The 17,687-nt window shown below is 41.0% G+C and overlaps 1 protein-coding gene across 1 annotated transcript in view; it reads left to right on the top strand.

Annotated features, from left to right (window-relative positions):
- The window catches only part of LOC108795401 (uncharacterized protein KIAA0825-like), a 227,600-nt gene extending 210,968 nt beyond the window's left edge, over positions 1 to 16,632 (top strand). Inside the window, exon 9 of the mRNA XM_018566648.1 lies at positions 16,530 to 16,632. Within this exon, the coding sequence (XP_018422150.1) occupies positions 16,530 to 16,632 (103 nt within the window). The remainder of the gene's footprint in view (positions 1 to 16,529) is intronic.
- Positions 16,633 to 17,687: the final 1,055 nt, after the last annotated feature.

Here is a 17,687-nt window from a genome sequence, read left to right as displayed (position 1 = left end):
CCCTAGATTTCGAATCAGGTGAGGGAGCATGATAAGACATAGGGTAACGATGGTTACCCAATTTGGGAATCTGTTCCCCCTTAAAGTGGGTCTCCTGGAGGAACGCGACATGGGTCTTAGACCGCCACATCTCGTTCAGCAGGCTCGACCTTTTTTCTGAAGTATGGAGGCCCCGAACATTAAAGGTAGTCGCATTGACAGGCGGCATTGCAAAAAATCTTGCTTACCAGTCGGTGGAGCCTCTGGCCATGTGTTGGGGAGATTGTCGATCGAGCCGATGTGCTGGTCTAAGGCGTCGGGATGGCCCTGGCCCGGGAAGCAGCCGTTGGAGACGTCACCTGAAGCGTCTATGAGCCGGACACACACAGTCACCCAAAGGGAGATACACCAAAACACAAAAGACAGACGAACCAACTTACAAGGGGGAAGGAGAAAGAGAGAAGACACTGGGCACACTGAAGGTGAGAACGTGTCTAACCTCCGTGTGAGAAATCTTAGTCTATTTCTAATGAAGTATACACAGTAGTCAGATTGCTGACAGTGAACAGAATGCCATTCTAGAATGAAGACACTGCTTGTAATAACAAATGACAACTTGTACGTATTTACAGTTGATGGCAGAAAGAATCAATTGATCTATCAATAAAAGGGAGACTGGTCTTCCATTACTATTGACTGACACTTTATTGTTTTTGTAGTTAAACAAGTGTAGTGTAGTTCATTATGTTCCATTATATGGATATGTTTAACATGCATTACAAATCTGGATTCAGTCAGACAGACTTTCACTTATCGCGTGTTATGGCTGGACAATGTCAATACTCTTACAGGCTCATTGATTGGGAATGCCAGCAGAACCAAATCTGAGATGTATGATCAGCATTACATTTTCAAGTCTACTCCGTTATCAAAACAAAAAGTAAAAGTTTATTTCTTACCATTACACGAATTAATACATTAATAAGAAAAACAAACATAAAACAAGTTGCATTACCTCGTATATTTTCTGTTCATTTCTGAAGGTTGTTATTAGTTCTAAGACTAAAGAATAACCAGCGCATTAACCATGTCCTTTGATTAGTATCATTGTGTATTAGAGAAGGACATTTCCTATAGTAATGACAATAATCTGTGTGCTCAGGATTTGCATTGCATACAGCTCAATTGTTACTTATCCTTCTCATAATATCTTTGGGTGTATAGCAGAAAAAGGTTTCTATGACATCGGTGAGTGTTAGAATAATGCTTATTGAATATTTATTTTTATGAATGTCTGGAAATAGAGAAGAAGGTATTGCAAGAGGAAGCAGACATTTTAAATGTTACTGTATATTGTACAGTACAGGAATATAAATGGCACAGTAATGTTACATATAATATATTTTTTTAATGTTATAGAAAAAATATGTAGGCCACAGTTGCCCAAATTACTATTTTATTTGTTAAAGCCCTAAAACAGGAATGGGCAACCTTTTGCCTGTTGGAAGTGAGGAATTAGTAGCACAGACATCTCTACAGCATCTGACAAGAGATGTGCAATGTGTGGATCAGGACCTTAAATGTAGTCTGGCCATGAAGTATTCTTTAGGGGTTCACGTCTGAAAAAAAACACAATACTGTCTGTTGTGTGCAGTCTGTTTTGGGTCACCGCTTAACAAGTGCAAGTTGAAATCTAGCAACAGAACAGCAGAGCACAATATAAAACCTAAATATACACATAGAGACATTTGTAAATTGATTTCTTTCTGTCTACCAGAATCCCCAACTTCACATAAATATTTAGCTTTCATCATCATATACATGGTTCAAGAGAAGTTCATCCATTCTGTTATCACGATCCTCAGGCTTGATGTTTAGCACAAAAACTCTTAGCATATGATTATTTAATTGATTTGCTGTACTTGAACATATAAATCATTCTGTGTTGTGATTGATACAATTCCCTGTGGAGAACCCCAAGCTACTGTGTGCTTCATAGCGAATCATTTCTATCATTATTTTAATACATCTCCAAGGTTACTGCTAGTTCATGCACAGTCACTTGCAGTAGGAGGATACAGGACATTATATAATAATATTGTGTCTTGGCTGTGCAGATAACTATTTAAATGTAAATGTTACTGCAGGTGAGACACCACACGTTGCACCCCAATATGCAAAACAAATCTACTCCACTGCACAAAAAATGTGCACCCAATATTCACAACACTATGCACCCCAATATCCAGAGCACCATGCACCCCTAAACACAGAGAACCTTGCACCACAGTACTTACAACACTATGCACCTCTATACACACAGTGCCATGCACCCCAGTTCTCACAGAGCCATGAAGCCAGAATAAACCCAGCACATACCCCCATGCCATGTATTGCTTACTTCAGAGCTTACAAGTGTGGCTCAGCAGGCTGCAGGGAGATCAGGGAAGGCAGAAGGAAAAGGCAGGTGCTTAAGCACCTACATCTACCCTCTCTGCATGTGCTTGTATTGTATCTGTAGCAATATTGGTACTGCCTATCAATAAATATTGACTGTTAGATGACTAATCTCTTACAGTACAAATGTCCCAAGCACACTTACTTATTAAATTAGGTCCCAGGCACATCCATCTCAGGTGTGGACCTTTCCTCAGGGTGTAATAAATGATAGGCACCAGTTACTTTGGTTCGATTAAACTGTAAACAGGTTTATTAACTTTAGCACATATAGGAAAGATAGTGAGACGTAAACCAGAATACCCGAAATTGCAGATGGTCTCAAACACCAGACTGTACTCTAATCCTCTTTTAAAGTGGAACTAAACTCTGTTGTCGGTGCTCCAGGGTTTGTGCATACTTGCATATTATAGCAGCCTTACCTGTCAAAGCACCCCCACAAGCAGTGCAACAGCCATAATCTCCCTTGTCGCTGGGGCTGACATCTTTTTCTAGGTTTGGCATCTTTGACCAACTTAATTGGCCAGTCCGAGATGACGTAACAGGAATTATTTCAACCTGGCGCCAATGGTATGCCAAGTATGTACACACTGAGTGGCTCTGGGTATATTATAAAGAAACATTACTGGCAGGCAGAAGAACAGCTTTTATTGCAGACAAGACCTTAGTTCCACTATGCTGTCTGGATTCCTACAGGGCTTTAGCTCCTTGAGGACTTAGGTTGTAGTGGTAGTTTTATCCTGGTATTTCAAGGCAGGGCAGCTGAGAAGGATGGACTTCTTACTCAGCCAGTCACTTACCACCTTTCTTGTGGTAGTTTGCTGAATTTTTAATGGAAAATGATGGGGACTTTTGAGCCTTTCTGTAACATGGCCTTATTACCTCTTGATTTTGTTAGTAAATCGATTAGTTTTATTGTCTTCTAACAGACCAAGCTTCCCAGCAAGCGCAGAAGTTAGAGGGTTAAGACAAGCCATTTAATACTGACAGGGGCAATTACAATGGTCAGCTTTTATTCATTTAGTTAAAATTTCTATTCTGTAACTGCTGTAGTTAGGATTTAATTTGTTAGCAACATATGTGAAGTCCATCTAAATCTAAGGCATACCATCAATAATCAGATAGCAATTACTTCTATTCAGTACCTAAGCTGATTCTTTGCTGAAGAGGTTAGGTAACTAGATCACAATGTGCTATCAGATATGCTTTTTGTGTTTATCTGGGTTAGACAGGCCTTTAAAAAAGGGTTTCCAAAACCTGTGAGCATTGACACATTTCTGTGTCACAACTGCCATTAGCAGGTCACAGCATTGGCACTGGTCAGAGCTATAACTGTTATAATCACTGTAACATATGGGTATAATCAATGTGGCAGTGATGGGAATAATTACTTTAGTAAGGTATATTTATGGGTGTAATCACTGTGGCATTGAAGAGTATAATCACAGTGGCATTAATGAACCCTCACTGTGGTAATGATGGGAACGTGCTCTGTGAAACACGGTTGTAACCACTTTGGCACAAGTCTTCAGCAATTGTAATACTGAAAGCACTGTAGTAGTTAACTATTTTCTTTTAATTCCTCCCTCATTTAAATACTGCAGCAGAGTCTCCCAATAATAATGATAATAATAATCGTCACCATCATGTTTGTATGTATGCAGTGTACCACAACATAGAAACAGTTGGGAGCAACTGTCTGGTAACTCTTATTAAAGGTTGCTGATCTTCTATAGCATCGTAAGGTCTAGTATACAGCTACTTATGATTTGCTTCTGACATCTATCTGTAAAGCATATCTAAAGGACCTGTTTGAAATTTAAATTAAATCATATAGGCCAATGTTTGTTTGTGTTTACTGTTGCTTTTGCCATGCACTGCACTACTTGTATTCTTGTATTCCTCCATTAGTCAGTGTGACTTCATCCCACACTGACCTCAGACTGGTCTCTAGTGTAAGCCATTTCCTGCTTGACATGCTTCTAAGGTGGAGACTGTGTAGGCTTGTCCTTAAATGTGTGTCAGAAAATGGCATACACCGACTAGCATGCGGCTTGGTAGTTTAAAGCAATTAAAGGAGGACTATGGGGATAAGGCTTTTCCCCATAGTTCTCCTTAGGGTAACGGGAGGACACAAACTAGCGTCCTCCCGTCACCCTAAGCTCACAGGAAACGTGTTAATTAACTGATTAAGGACAATTGGCAGAACACTCAGCTAGAAATTTCTGACCGAATACTCAGCAAGAAATGTTTGTTGGAATATGCATATGCAAGAGTATCACATACCTGAGGGGAGACTGACCGTGTGAGGAGGCTTCCCTTGCACCTCGTGTCCTGAGGCCTCTGGAAATTGAGACAGAGACCTGGTGGACAGCGAGTGGAACGGGTGCCACGTGTCACTTCTGGTGCGCCAATTGGTGCGTTTTCCTGCGTGTCACTTCCGATGCGCCAGTTGCCGTATATTTCTGTGCATTACATGCATGCGCGTAAGAGTTATACGGACAGCACGGATACCTGGATTTGGCACATGCGCAGGAGGTGAGGGTTGCTGACAAAGAGTGTGTGGGTCACATTATTGCTACACTTTGATACTGGAAAGTTTCTGCACAATGGGCTTCTTAAAGGCTCACGGCTGAAGTGAAAGCTGAGAGACTTAAAATTTGAAACTTTAAAACCACGATTAAGGAGTATTTGAGGGCAAAAGGGTATTGTTATCCTCCAACACAGGAATGCTCATCAATCTCTTCGTGTGCTACTACAGAAGCAATTGAGATGCGAAAATCTCATTCACTAATGAAAATGAAAAGTAGATTTCATTGACATCATTGCCCATCTAATAAAAAATTAAGGATGCTGTCAGGTTGTGGAGTGTGGACTTCTACCATGACAGCTTCACAAACCTTGTTTATCATTGGCAAAAATGTATGAAGTTATGTGGGGACTTTATAGAATAATGAATATGCAAAATTAAAGAGCATATTCTTTTAGATTGTAAGCTCTCATGAACACAGCCCTTCTAACCCTCTTGACTTGCATTGTATTGTAACTTTGCTGTCTCCCTTGATTTTGTAAAGTGCTGTGCAAACTGTTGGCACTATATAAATCCTGTGCAATCATAAAATTAAACATATTCTAAGAATTAATTTATTAAAATATTCCCATTAAGTAATAAGCAATAAACATGGGGGCATTAACTTTTATTCAACCATCATGTTGTGACTGTTTGAGGTTGTGGACAGGTGTCTTTTATACTGATAACAAGTTCAAACAGGTGCCATTGATACAGGTAATGAGTGCAGGACAGAGGAGCCTCTTAAAGAAGAAGGTACAGGTCTGTGAGAGCCAGAACTCTTGCTTGTTTGTAGGTGACCAAATACTTATTTTCCACCATAATTTGCAAATAAATTGGTTCCAAATCAGCCGATGTGATTTGTCTGGATTTGTTTTCTCATTTTGTCTCTCATAGTTGAGGTCTACCTATGATGCCAATTACAGGTCTCTCTCATCGTTTTAAGTGGGAGAACTTGCACAATTGGTGGCTGACTAAATACTTTTTTGCCCCACTGTATATATTTAGCCTGATACAGATCTAGCCCAAATTTTCTTGAATGTGGGCAAAGCATTGTGGATGTGACTGGGCATTTCTAGTGTTAGAAAGCAGGCATGGTGAAAACAGTTTCTGTTTGCTAATAATCTTTGTAGACCAATATAGCTTATATGTAAAGTAAGAGTGACGATTGCATTAAAATGTAAGAAAATCATTAGTGTTTATCTTTTAAATGTACATTGAAAACCGAGAAATGCTGTTTATAAAGTTTGAGAACAACAAATTCAGGAGAATATTTGCCAATTTCAGGCTATTTTTTACCTACTAGGCAGAGTCTTCTTGCACAAACTAGCTTGCATAATATATAATACACAGATTTTTCACAGAACACAGTAGAATTAAGCCAACTAAAGATGATAAATGAGACGCTTGACACTAATTCCCAGGCATGAGACACCTGTCTTGGTGTAATCAATGACGGTCATTAGGGATATTTTCTCCAATTTTTCTTTATTTCATATTTAATTTTAGTACATGGATCACTGTGGCCAAGTTGGTGAAATATGTGGTAAATGCTTGTATTATGTGAATAATGTTGTGTATATGGAAAATGGCAGCCAATTGCAGCAGGGGCACTGCATAACCTGATTTACAAGCAGGGTGTGTCAGCAATTTAGGAGTTAATGTAGGTGGTGGTTAGCAGAAGGAGGGGGCTTTTGGTATTAACTTGCTGACTGTGATGGTTTCAGATAGAAATTAAACCGCATACATAATCCTTTTGATATTGCTAGCTTTTCTCTGTGATTCATCAAACCATAGAGATGAATGACCAGCAATTAACGCAAATAAATGAGTAGAAGCCAGCAGATGGTGAATTAATGCAAGCCTGTGAGGAAAGGAAAGAGAATTCCAAGATGACTACTAGGACTTTGTATAACAGTAATATAGATGTCACTTACAGCAAGTATTTTATTGGCTCACATGAGAACATTTTAGAGTGGGTTAATGGTGGAACTACTGTGGTCACTAACACACTAAGGTTCCTGTGGCCTCTAGTATAGGAGCATGGTATTCTTTGTATTTTGTTGTCGTGTGAGGAGCTCATCAAAGCTACTAGGAAGATTTAGTGGCCTGTATTTCCTAATATATGTACAAGCATCCCAGATATCAAACCACTTCTATTTCCAGACTTTGAAGGTAGCCAAATTAAAGTGTATTTATACCCAAAAACAAATAAATAATACATTGCAGCTTATAAGTCCTTGCATGTGTTGACTGCAATAGTTTTTTTTTTCTGTGGTAACTACACTCACTGACTGTATGTCCATTTATGAGCAGTGTTGTCCCTTTGAATACTTACACCCAATTTGTCCTACTAAAAACATTTTCAGCAATACGTACTTATATTGCCAGAGATGCAGTGTCCTTGTCACTTCCTGTTGGCTGAACTGAAAGCATAACATTTTTTTATTTTATTTGCATAAATTGTTAATCTTATCATCCCTATGTAATGGAGATGATCAAAGGCAGAAATATGTGAAGTCCAGCATGGGTAGCTACCATAGCTCCCTATATAGGTTGAGTATTGAAGTGTTTTATTATTTGCAGAACTACCAGGTGAAATTAATGGGGAGGGACACACACACACACTAATGCAGCCATGACATCTAAGGACTGATAAGCTGCAATATATAACATTTTCAAAAATTTTCGCTTCGGAGTTTACATACGTTTTAAATGGGTTTTTTTTGGTCCAGCCTTTTCGTAAAATTGGCAGAGATCATTGTTGTCCAATAGGGGCTAATATCTTGCTGAGAACAAGATGAGACATATTTGTCCATGTTCACTGAAGCACCAGGACCCTTGCCCAATAGGAACCTGGTGTACGGTATTCCATTACTCTTCTGCATAGAAGAGTTAAAGATTGGCTGTGCTTACAGGTAGTTGCCCAGCAACTTCAAATGTCTCCCTGTGTAATAATGAGAAACCCCAGCTATGCAAGCTGCTTGATACCCTTTAGCAAATCAGAAACAGCGCAACAATCTCAAAGGAAACTTACGTGAGAACATTGCTTACTTTTTATTGAGTTATTTATGGGCAGCCAAAGGGGTACAAACAATCACAACAGATGTCAGCACTGCAAATTTTTTAGAGAAATAGATCAAGTGGTTGGAAATGTTGGCGATCTTTGTACTGTACTCTATTGTGCAGTAACATAAGAATGCAGACACAAGTTCACAGACTACATTCTGTGATGTGTTAATGTATGGCATAAACTAGAGGTTTGAATCATTTGTAAACAAGTCTGTATTTTTGGAGCCTTGAAGTGTATGAAAATATAAAAATTATATTTTTAAAATTATTATAAAATTGTATGATACACATATCCTTTATTTCTGCTTGGTAATCCTGCAAGTAAGTGATTTTCTCCTCTAGGGTGACAACACTATGCTATGGTACTCGCAGAGTCCTTGACAGGTTTTACAGACCCCCATTGAGAATCCCTGCCAGGAGTTCTACAAGACTCACCGGTACTTCTAATGGTAGCCACAGGAAACCTGCCATTACTTCTAATGGCCCTCACAGAATCTAGGCTAGTAAAACCAATGATATCATATAATCTATATATCATATCGTATAATGATATCATATAATCTGGACGAGAACATCCAGAGTGCCCTAAAGGGACTTGGGCGTGCCATTTCTATTCAGACAGGTATTTTAGCACCAGCTCTGCAAGCGGGTGGTGCTGTGTCTTCAAGCCAGCTTTCTGTGTGTACATGAGCCATAATACTGTTGTTTGTCTCTTGTTGCTGACCCGGACTGTCTGACCCCTTATTGCTTGCTGCTTGCCCTGATCTTCTGCCTGAACCCGTTTACGCTCTTGTCTCCTGTCTTACTGATTGATTACTCGCTGACAACCTGGACCATTTGACCATTCTCTGTTAGCCACCTGCCTCGACCCGTGCCTGGATCTGACTATGCTTGACTTTGTCCCCCACCTACTGGCTGCTGACCTGGACCGTCTGACCATTATATGGCCCTCTTGTTGGGATCCCTACTTTTTCCTGACCATGCTCCAGATTTCTGCCTCCTCATTGGGCAGGGTCTCACCAGGGCTGTATGCAGGTCTCACCAGTGCTGCCTGCGGGTTTAACCATTGCGGCACGGTTCGGTGTCACCAGATCTGTATGGGCGGGTGTCACCATGGCAGCGGGAAGAAGGAGGAGGATATGTGCAGCTGCAACAGTGGTATACAAGACAGCCGCCACAGATCCCTAGCAGGCTGTCCTGCGGGACCTCATGGCAGCCGCTCCTGTTTAAAATCTGAAAGCGCCGGTATCCTCTATGATCAGGAATCCTCTATTCTGAGTGTTCGTGATCATTCATACATTGTGGCGATAGTATGAGTTACTATTAGGGATGCACCGAAATTTCGGCTGGAAATGGCTTTTTTGGAAAATTACCGAAAGTGCCATGATGGCCGAAAATGCAACCGAAAATTCAGTGTATCCCAACTTCTCTTCTCCCTGCTGGGTGCCAGTCTGTGTGCCTTCCGATGCATCGCCGATGCCCAGCGGGGAGGAGAAGCTTTCAGGATGGAGAGCGGCGCTGCACAGTGACAGCTGTCATTGTTGCAGGAGGCCCGAGCTCTCCTCCCGGCTCGGCCTCCTGTGTCAGGATGGGGAGAGGTTCAGGGGCGGTGACAGCTGCAATCTGTCACAGGAGATGGAGTTCTCCTTCCCACACTTCTTGACTCCGCCTCCTGTGTCAGGATGCCGAGCAGTGCGGGGCGGTGACGGCTGTCATGGTTGCAGGAGGCCGAGCTTGCCTCTTGCACCTCCCGGCTCGGCCTCCTGTGTCAAGATAGAGAGCGGTGAGGGGCGGTGACAGCTGTGATCTGTCACAGGAGGCGGAGCTCTCCTCCAACACCTCCCAACTCAGCCTCCTGTGTCAGGATGGAGAGCGGTGATTGGAGGAGCGTGCTCTTATCTGTCACAGGATGCAGAGCTCTCCTTCCCCACTGGCTGCCCTTTTCCTGTGACAGCCGATTCAGGATGGAGAGTGGATATACAAAGACTCACCAATCAGCTGAATGGTGAGTGTTTGTAAATAACTGGACATAGTGTGCTTACAATGTCCCAGATATGAATTAATGGGAAGTGATCTACATCAAAAGATGTAGAAAGATGGCACTTTCGCCATTTTGCCCAAACTGCCATTTTCAGCCAATATGTTTCGGCAGCCGAAATTAGGATGCATTCCTAATTAAAACTGTTACCTGAACTATGAACTGTTTGATTTTTTTTAGTATTTACCAGTCTGTGGTGTTAAGAGAAACATATAAATGTGCCACAATCATTATGTTTCCGAATTAAGTTAATGTTGACCTTGTTGGACAGATAGGGTTACATTTACATTGCAAGGGTTACATTTACATTGCAGGACTAATAGACAAAAAAAATGTCTATACATTTTGGGCCACCAATCTATGACCAAGTCTTCTGCTGCCTAAGAGGCATAGAGATCTACTCAGACACTAGAGGTACAAAACAAGACCAAATAATACTAGTCTTTTTTTTTACAAATCCATGACCTGCCCATTGCTTAGCATTCAAGAATTATGAACTGGTCATTATTCTTCCCTCACATTATATTACTGCAATAATCCACAATGTCCATATAATCACCTGAAACGTGAAGAACCGAAGCCAGAAGTTATGTTAAGACCTTACAGACAGTTATAGAGTGACAGTGCAATGCTGTTCAGACTGTCATCTCTGATTATCATTCTGCTTTTTACGTCTACACAAATAGAAAAATGGGGAAATATGCATGTATAATAAACTTTCATGTAAGAACATTTCACCAAAATGTAATTTGTAAAATTGTAGGTCCTATATAGTTTATTTGTTGGTTCAGCATCACCGAAAGACTAGTACGGATGGTAGATACGTCTGGCAGAGGCTTTTATTATGGCTAGGAAAAGAAGCAATGAAAGGAAAGCCAATTAGGAGGGAGTTTCAATAGTCCAGATGGCTCATAATTAATGCCTGAATGAATATTTGCTGGATCATTTTGAGAAGGTAAAGCTGCCGGAATTTTGGCACTTGAGGAATTGACCCAGGAACACCTTCAGCTAAGCCCGGGCTGCAACCTTAAACATGGTGTGAGTGTTGCTGCAAATCTTTCCATTAAAGTGACATTAAACCCTCAGATTTTTTAACATAAACCAATACTGTAATGTGTGCCTTACTGTAATCCATGGTTGTTTCCCTTCTCTTTGCTGCTCTTCCTTTTAAATCCTCCTTCTCATGGTTGGGGAGAACTTCCCTTTTCAGCTCAGGGCCTCTTCCTGTAGTGCTGGCTCAGGTTTCAAGCCTATACAAATGTATACACAGACACCGTGTATCCATTCCTGAGACAAGGCAGTCTGCTGCAAAACAGAAGTTCTGCAGAGCATGAGAACAGATACAGATTTAAAAGGAAGAGCAGCAAAGAGAAGGGAAACAACCATGGATTGCAGTAAGGCACACATTACAGTATTGTTTTATGTTAACAAATCTGAGGGTGTAATGTCACTTTAACTTTTTTTTCAGGTACAACATATTAGCATATTAATTAGTCTTCTCTAATAACATGGTGCAAAGAGCAATGGTTTGTAGAAAGCAATGGCAACCAGTCAAAAATACATTCTCAGGTACTTATATGCTGTAGAATAATGTCAGCTGACTTATTACTCGCTGCTATGGGTTAATGCAATCTAGCATTTTTTTGAAGGACCAGTTCACTCTATGCGTTGCTTTAATGCATGTGCCTAAATGCAGTGTGTTATCACGTGTTAAGTCATCTTCTTTCTTTCAAATGGGCTGGTAGCACATCTTTATGCATGTTATTAATGCGGCTTGGTCTTTTTTTTTTTGCTGTCACTTGTTTGTTTTTCTATGTGATGAGCAGTAGCGTGGGTATACTTGTTACAACTGTAGATGTAGATGTGCATTGGAGTGGATTTGAAATTGTTGGCACCACAACACCATGAGCCACATATGGTATATGCAGAACAAGTAGCAATGTCAAGCCACTTCTGCCCTTGGGGGGGGGGGGAGGGGATGTTTTGGTGGCACTGGGAGAAAACCTACCCAGTACAGGGGGATACACATAAGTGGTCACTGTCTGAACTTTGCATTACATACTACTGAACCATTCACTCTGCTGTACGTCTCCTGACCTCTGCACTCTGTGTTACATACTACTGACCTCTGAACTTTGCTATACCTACTCCTGACACATGCACTGTGTGTTACATACTATTGACCTCTTCACTCTACATTACTTGCTCCTGACCCTTTAACTCTGCATTACATACTAATTCCATCTGCACTTTGAGTTACATGCTACTGACCTCTGAATTCTGCATTACATACTTCTGATCCCTGCACTTACATAATACTGACCTCTGAACTCTGTATTACTTACTACTGAGCCTCACACTGTCCTAACCAGAACAAATTGATCATGTCATGTAATTGATTCCTAACCACATGTAATCATATCACATACCATTACATGTGGTGTGCCGATGTGTACATGCAGCGGCTGTCACCCAATCATTAACTTGAACGCTTGTACTATTTTTTGTTTTCGCACTGGACCGGAACGTGGGCATTGCTGTACCACATGTTCTGGTGCGGGCATTCGCACTGCGGGCAGGTGTGTGTGGCTGCAGTGCCATTGACTTGAATGTCCCATCCCGCCCCAGAACACAGGGAGCCTTCACAGTATACAATCTAGTGCGTTCCAGCCCAGTTAGCTGCTAGAATGCACTGGAAGTGGTGTGAACGGGCCCTAAAAGAGATGACAGATCCACTCTACAGTAAATAAAGAGTAACCATTAAAGAAACTATTTGCAGCTTTATATACCTTGTTACAGCTCTCTTTACAAAAGATATTTTCTATTTTTTCTTAGAAATGTTTCTATACAAAAACACAAAGACATAAAATAAAAACTTGGCTAGAGATGTAGAACATTTTTAAACTGGTTAATTTTGTAAAGATGACACAGGTTTAAACGCCTGCTGCGAGCTTTGTTAAAGGACTAAGTAACAAAGAGTGGTAATATTATACAGCATTGGTGGCATTCATGGCAAACATTCACTAGCACTCTTTTCAGACATCCTAATAAATAGATGCCCGAGGAAATGACATGAACTCTCTAGAAAGCTTCCATCTGATTGTACCATATGGCCAACAGAGGTATCATCTTCACTCGCTCCTTTGATTGTTTTCCCCTTACAAATTGCATTTTGTGTTGGTGAACAAGGTTCTGCGTTCTTTGCCGAAACACGATCTGGCTATGATTTCAATATGAAACCGTAACATCTTAGCATTTCACAGACTTGATGCAAAGAACTGACTTTGCTAAATGGTTTGAGGGTATGGCTGAAACACTAGGGAGATGAAGTATTAGCAAGCTGTTTTATCTCTACCTGAACATTATAATTCCCCATTATTTATCACCCTGTTTTACAAATTACTGCAAGGATGATATCTGATGACATTCAGTAATCCTGAATAATCCACTAAAATGTACTGCACAATAGGTAATTTTCCTTTCTTACTTCTCGCATCACCACCTATGACAGGCATAAGTGGGCTGATTCATCGAAACTCCACCTGTTATAGGCACATAGGGGCTTATTCATTAACTGTAGAGAAAAATACATTTCACCAAATGTGAGTTGCTGCCCATAGCAAGAAATCAAGATTATTAAAGATTAGATAAATCTGATTGGTTGCCTCAAGCAATGCATCCAGTTTTGTTTTACTTAGGGGTCTATTCACTAAGCTGCTGAGGGCAGCCGAGTGAACAACCGACCCCAAGTGAAGTGAGCTGAACACTGTTCGGCTATTCACTTCAGGCTGGTACGGCTGATTTCAGCCGTACATCGGCTTGCTTCACATGGCTTCGGGTCGGCCGAACATGCTCAGCATGTTCGGCCGACCCGAAGTGCAGAAGGAGTTCGACTCAGCCGATCCAACAGCTGGATCGGCTGAGCCGAACCTCCAGCAGGCTACTCACGGCTGTTCAGCCTATTCTTATAGATGCCGAACAGCAGTGAGAGAATAGCCAAATGCCGCTGAGCGGCATTTGGCTCGGCTGTTCTGCTCGGTCCCTCAGAGGGACCGAGCGGAACAGAAAAATAGTTTTAAAAGTTTTAAAAAAGTAAATAGAAAACAATTGTGCGGAGCTAGCAGTGACAGCTAGCTCCGCCCAATATTTTTCTGTTGTCCGGCGGCACTGCTGTCTAAAAAAAAAACGAAAAAAACAAAACTCTCCCGGGCGCCCAGGAGAGAAACACTGCTTTTTCTTTTCTTTATTCTGACACGGAGCAATGTCAGAATAGAAAAAAAAATTCCCATTGGAATGCATTGCTACATTACTTTCGGCTATTTCAATTTGCAATAGCCAATAGTAAATTCGCATTGTACCCGCCCTCTGCTGATGTACCTGATGGAGAACTGCAGCAGAGGGTGGGTACAATGCTAGTTTACTATTGGCTATTGCAAATTGAAATAGCCAATAGGAATGTAGCAATGCATTTTAACTGGAATTTTTTTTTATATTCTGACATCGCTCCGTGTCAGAATAAAAAAAAAAAAAAGAAACAGCAGTGTTTCTCTCCTTGGCGGCCTCAGTGTCCCTGGTTAGCAGGTAACCAGGGACGCTGATCTCTCTGCAAGTGGCCTTGCAGCAAGTGGCTGTCAGAAGCAGGCTGTCGGCCAGCCAATGGCCGGCCGCTCGGCCAGCTTTGGCTTTCAGCACGGCTCAGCCGAGCCGATGCATATGCCTTCGGCTCGACTGAGCCGCTTGTCCACGTTCGGGAGCTGTACGGGCTATTGTGAATAGCCCATACAGCAGCCCTTCAGTTCTGCTGAACCGAAGGGGTCCTGGGGCCGAAGCTAGCTGAAGGATGGGCCGAAGCTACGGCTAGATCCTTCGGCAGCTTCGTGAATAGACCCCTTATTTTCCTTCAATTATGATGAATCAGCGGCATTAACCTTTTTTTTATTGAGGTACAGTGTAAGTTTTACATTAATTTGTACTTGTCACAACTAGTGACGTGATGATGTGACAATGAGCAATGAATCACAACCAGTGATGACTGACAATCTGATGGGGTTTCTTTATCCTTGAATATTGTTTCAGTAAAAATGCTCAGACCTCCAAAATAAATGTTTAATTTTCTTGGTACATGCAGGAAAGTTAGACCATCTTTGGTATTTTTATGTCTTTTAGTGACTCTGGTGGTGAGCTCTCTACACACCTGCTGCAGTAGTTACGAGGGGATTCACCTTTCGGCCTGGATAAAACGTAATTTTATGATTGTTTAAAAATTGAGTATCTGCCTCTACTCATCATACCCATTCATTAAGTCTTGCACTTTAGGCCCCTTTCACGCAGGCTGATCAGGAGGGGACCCGTGCACAGATCCCCTCCTGATCACAGCAGTACGGATCGGATGTCATAGTTGTGACATCTGTGTCCATCCAGTTTTTTCCTCCATCTTGTGATGGAGGAAACAACTGACATAGGGCATCCAATCGGGTCTGCCTGAAAACTGACAGGTGAACCCAATCAGACCACCCATCTAAAAGGGGCCTTATATTAATCTAGCCTGCACAATGGCCAAACAATATTTACATCTGTTGGGCTGCAGAGTTTTGCGTATAGTTGTGCATCTACACTGCATGGTCTTAAAGAATTAGGGCAGACCTGTACCTAGCTTGGCACATGCACTATGGTCATAATGGATGTGTGTTTAGGTTTACCAAAAATGCCAGATGTCAGTTCTGCAGATATAAAAATACCTGGGCTACTGGACAGGCTTGAAGTAGGTTGATGCAGCTTAGAAAGAAGTTAACTGCAGGTTAAATGCACCTATAAAGGAACTTTAGCTATAATGTCCCTAATAAAGCTGGCATGGTGGCCTAGCGACTAGCTTTCACAGAATGCAATAAATGGGCAGCAGTTCTGTTTTGTACATGAGGGTGCTCAGGAGTGTGCTACTTGCTGGGGAAGTAAGGAATGAGGTAAGATTTCTTACCATGGTATGGGGCTACTAAAGAGGTTTTACTAATACTTAACCCTGTCCCCCTGAACTATGAGTCTGATGTTTGCCTACTTTGGCAGATACTTTGTCACTGATTAAAGTCAGTCTTCATGCCAGCTCATAATAGCATCAACTGAAATTATTTGTGCCCCCAGAACTGCCATCATAAATCAGAAACTCACACAGCAACAAGTACACAATAAAACTTCTCTTAGCCCATTGTCAGTAGTCGGTGTATATCTTTATGATACTTTCACAATGTCTGCACTGTCCTGGCAGATTTGCAGAAAGAAAGGCTTCACTCTGAGATAGAATCATTACACTGATATGTCGATACCCAGGAGTCAATTTTCTGATCTGATTAATCATATTCACACCTATTGTACATGACTGTCACCCAGTGCTCCTAATGTTTGTTTTTTGTTTTTTTACAGGTGGGAGACCAAAGACAAAGGGAGTCTAACTGAAGAGGAAAAGGATGTATTGAAAGATTTAAAAGCTTTGATTTCAAATAGGAAACAGACTTCCTCACAGTGATTGTATTGTCTGTCTACAAAACTCACTTGTTTACCATAAGGCATCATCTATATTATCAAAGCAGAGCTTCCTCACGGTGATCATATTGTCTGTCTACAAACTCACTTGTTTACAATAAAGCTCCATCTATATTATCAAAGCAGAGCTTCCTCAAACTGAAGATGGCTTACAAATAAAAATAAATCTACCTGTAAAGCAGGAAGACTGCGGCCAGATTTACCACAGATATCACTGGGGTCAGAAATCATACCAACACATTTATCCACACAATTATTTGACATGATCTTTCCAACAAATTATACCGAGGTATGGTCAGATTTACTATACGGTCCAGAAGACCTGTGCCTATAGGTGGCAAAGAAAACTTTGGTTTGGATACCAAATACTGTGCACCTATAGGCTTTAGCGATGGAAATCTGACTCTTAAACATATGTTACAATATACAAAATGTTTACCATTCAGAACACCATTTACACCTGATTCAGGAATTTATTTAAAACGGGATGGGGCTAATAACAGCCTAAAGGAGTCACATTTCCTGATAAAACAATCTTTGAAGAAGGTATCAGTTTCAGTTTTTCAGTTTTGTTACCCCAATATCATCTTGCTGTTGGTGGTAATCAAAAGATCATGTCATCTGCTATGTAGTGCTGAAATAGTGAAATAAGGTGGTAAACTGAATATTGCCTTATCCTGTATGTAAAAACAAAAAAAAACAAAAAACTGTGTTACATTTTATAAAAAGGTAATTACTAACTTGGCTTTTTATTTCCCTTGTATTGCATTTAAAAAAACAAAAAACATCTGATATTTGTGTCAAAAATGAACAAGATAACACAATAATGAATATTGAAAGTGCACATACAGACCCAGAATGCTTAGCTAAAGGTACCAATAGACATGAGTCTGTGTCTCAGATTCAGTAGCCAGTGTATGTGTACAGTTAAACCCCAGTTTAATGGCCTAGTCTCCACAATATTATCATTAACCCCAAAAAAACAGCCTCTAGAGCATGTGTGTTTACCCATTAGTGACTAGTCTCTCTTTGACTAAT

The sequence above is a fragment of the Nanorana parkeri genome, unplaced genomic scaffold (assembly GCF_000935625.1).
Source record: "Nanorana parkeri isolate BGI_ZX_2015 unplaced genomic scaffold, ASM93562v1 scaffold966, whole genome shotgun sequence".
NCBI lineage: Eukaryota > Metazoa > Chordata > Amphibia > Anura > Dicroglossidae > Nanorana > Nanorana parkeri.
Note: the sequence above shows the minus strand (reverse complement) of the source record. Positions and strands in the feature narration are given on the sequence as shown.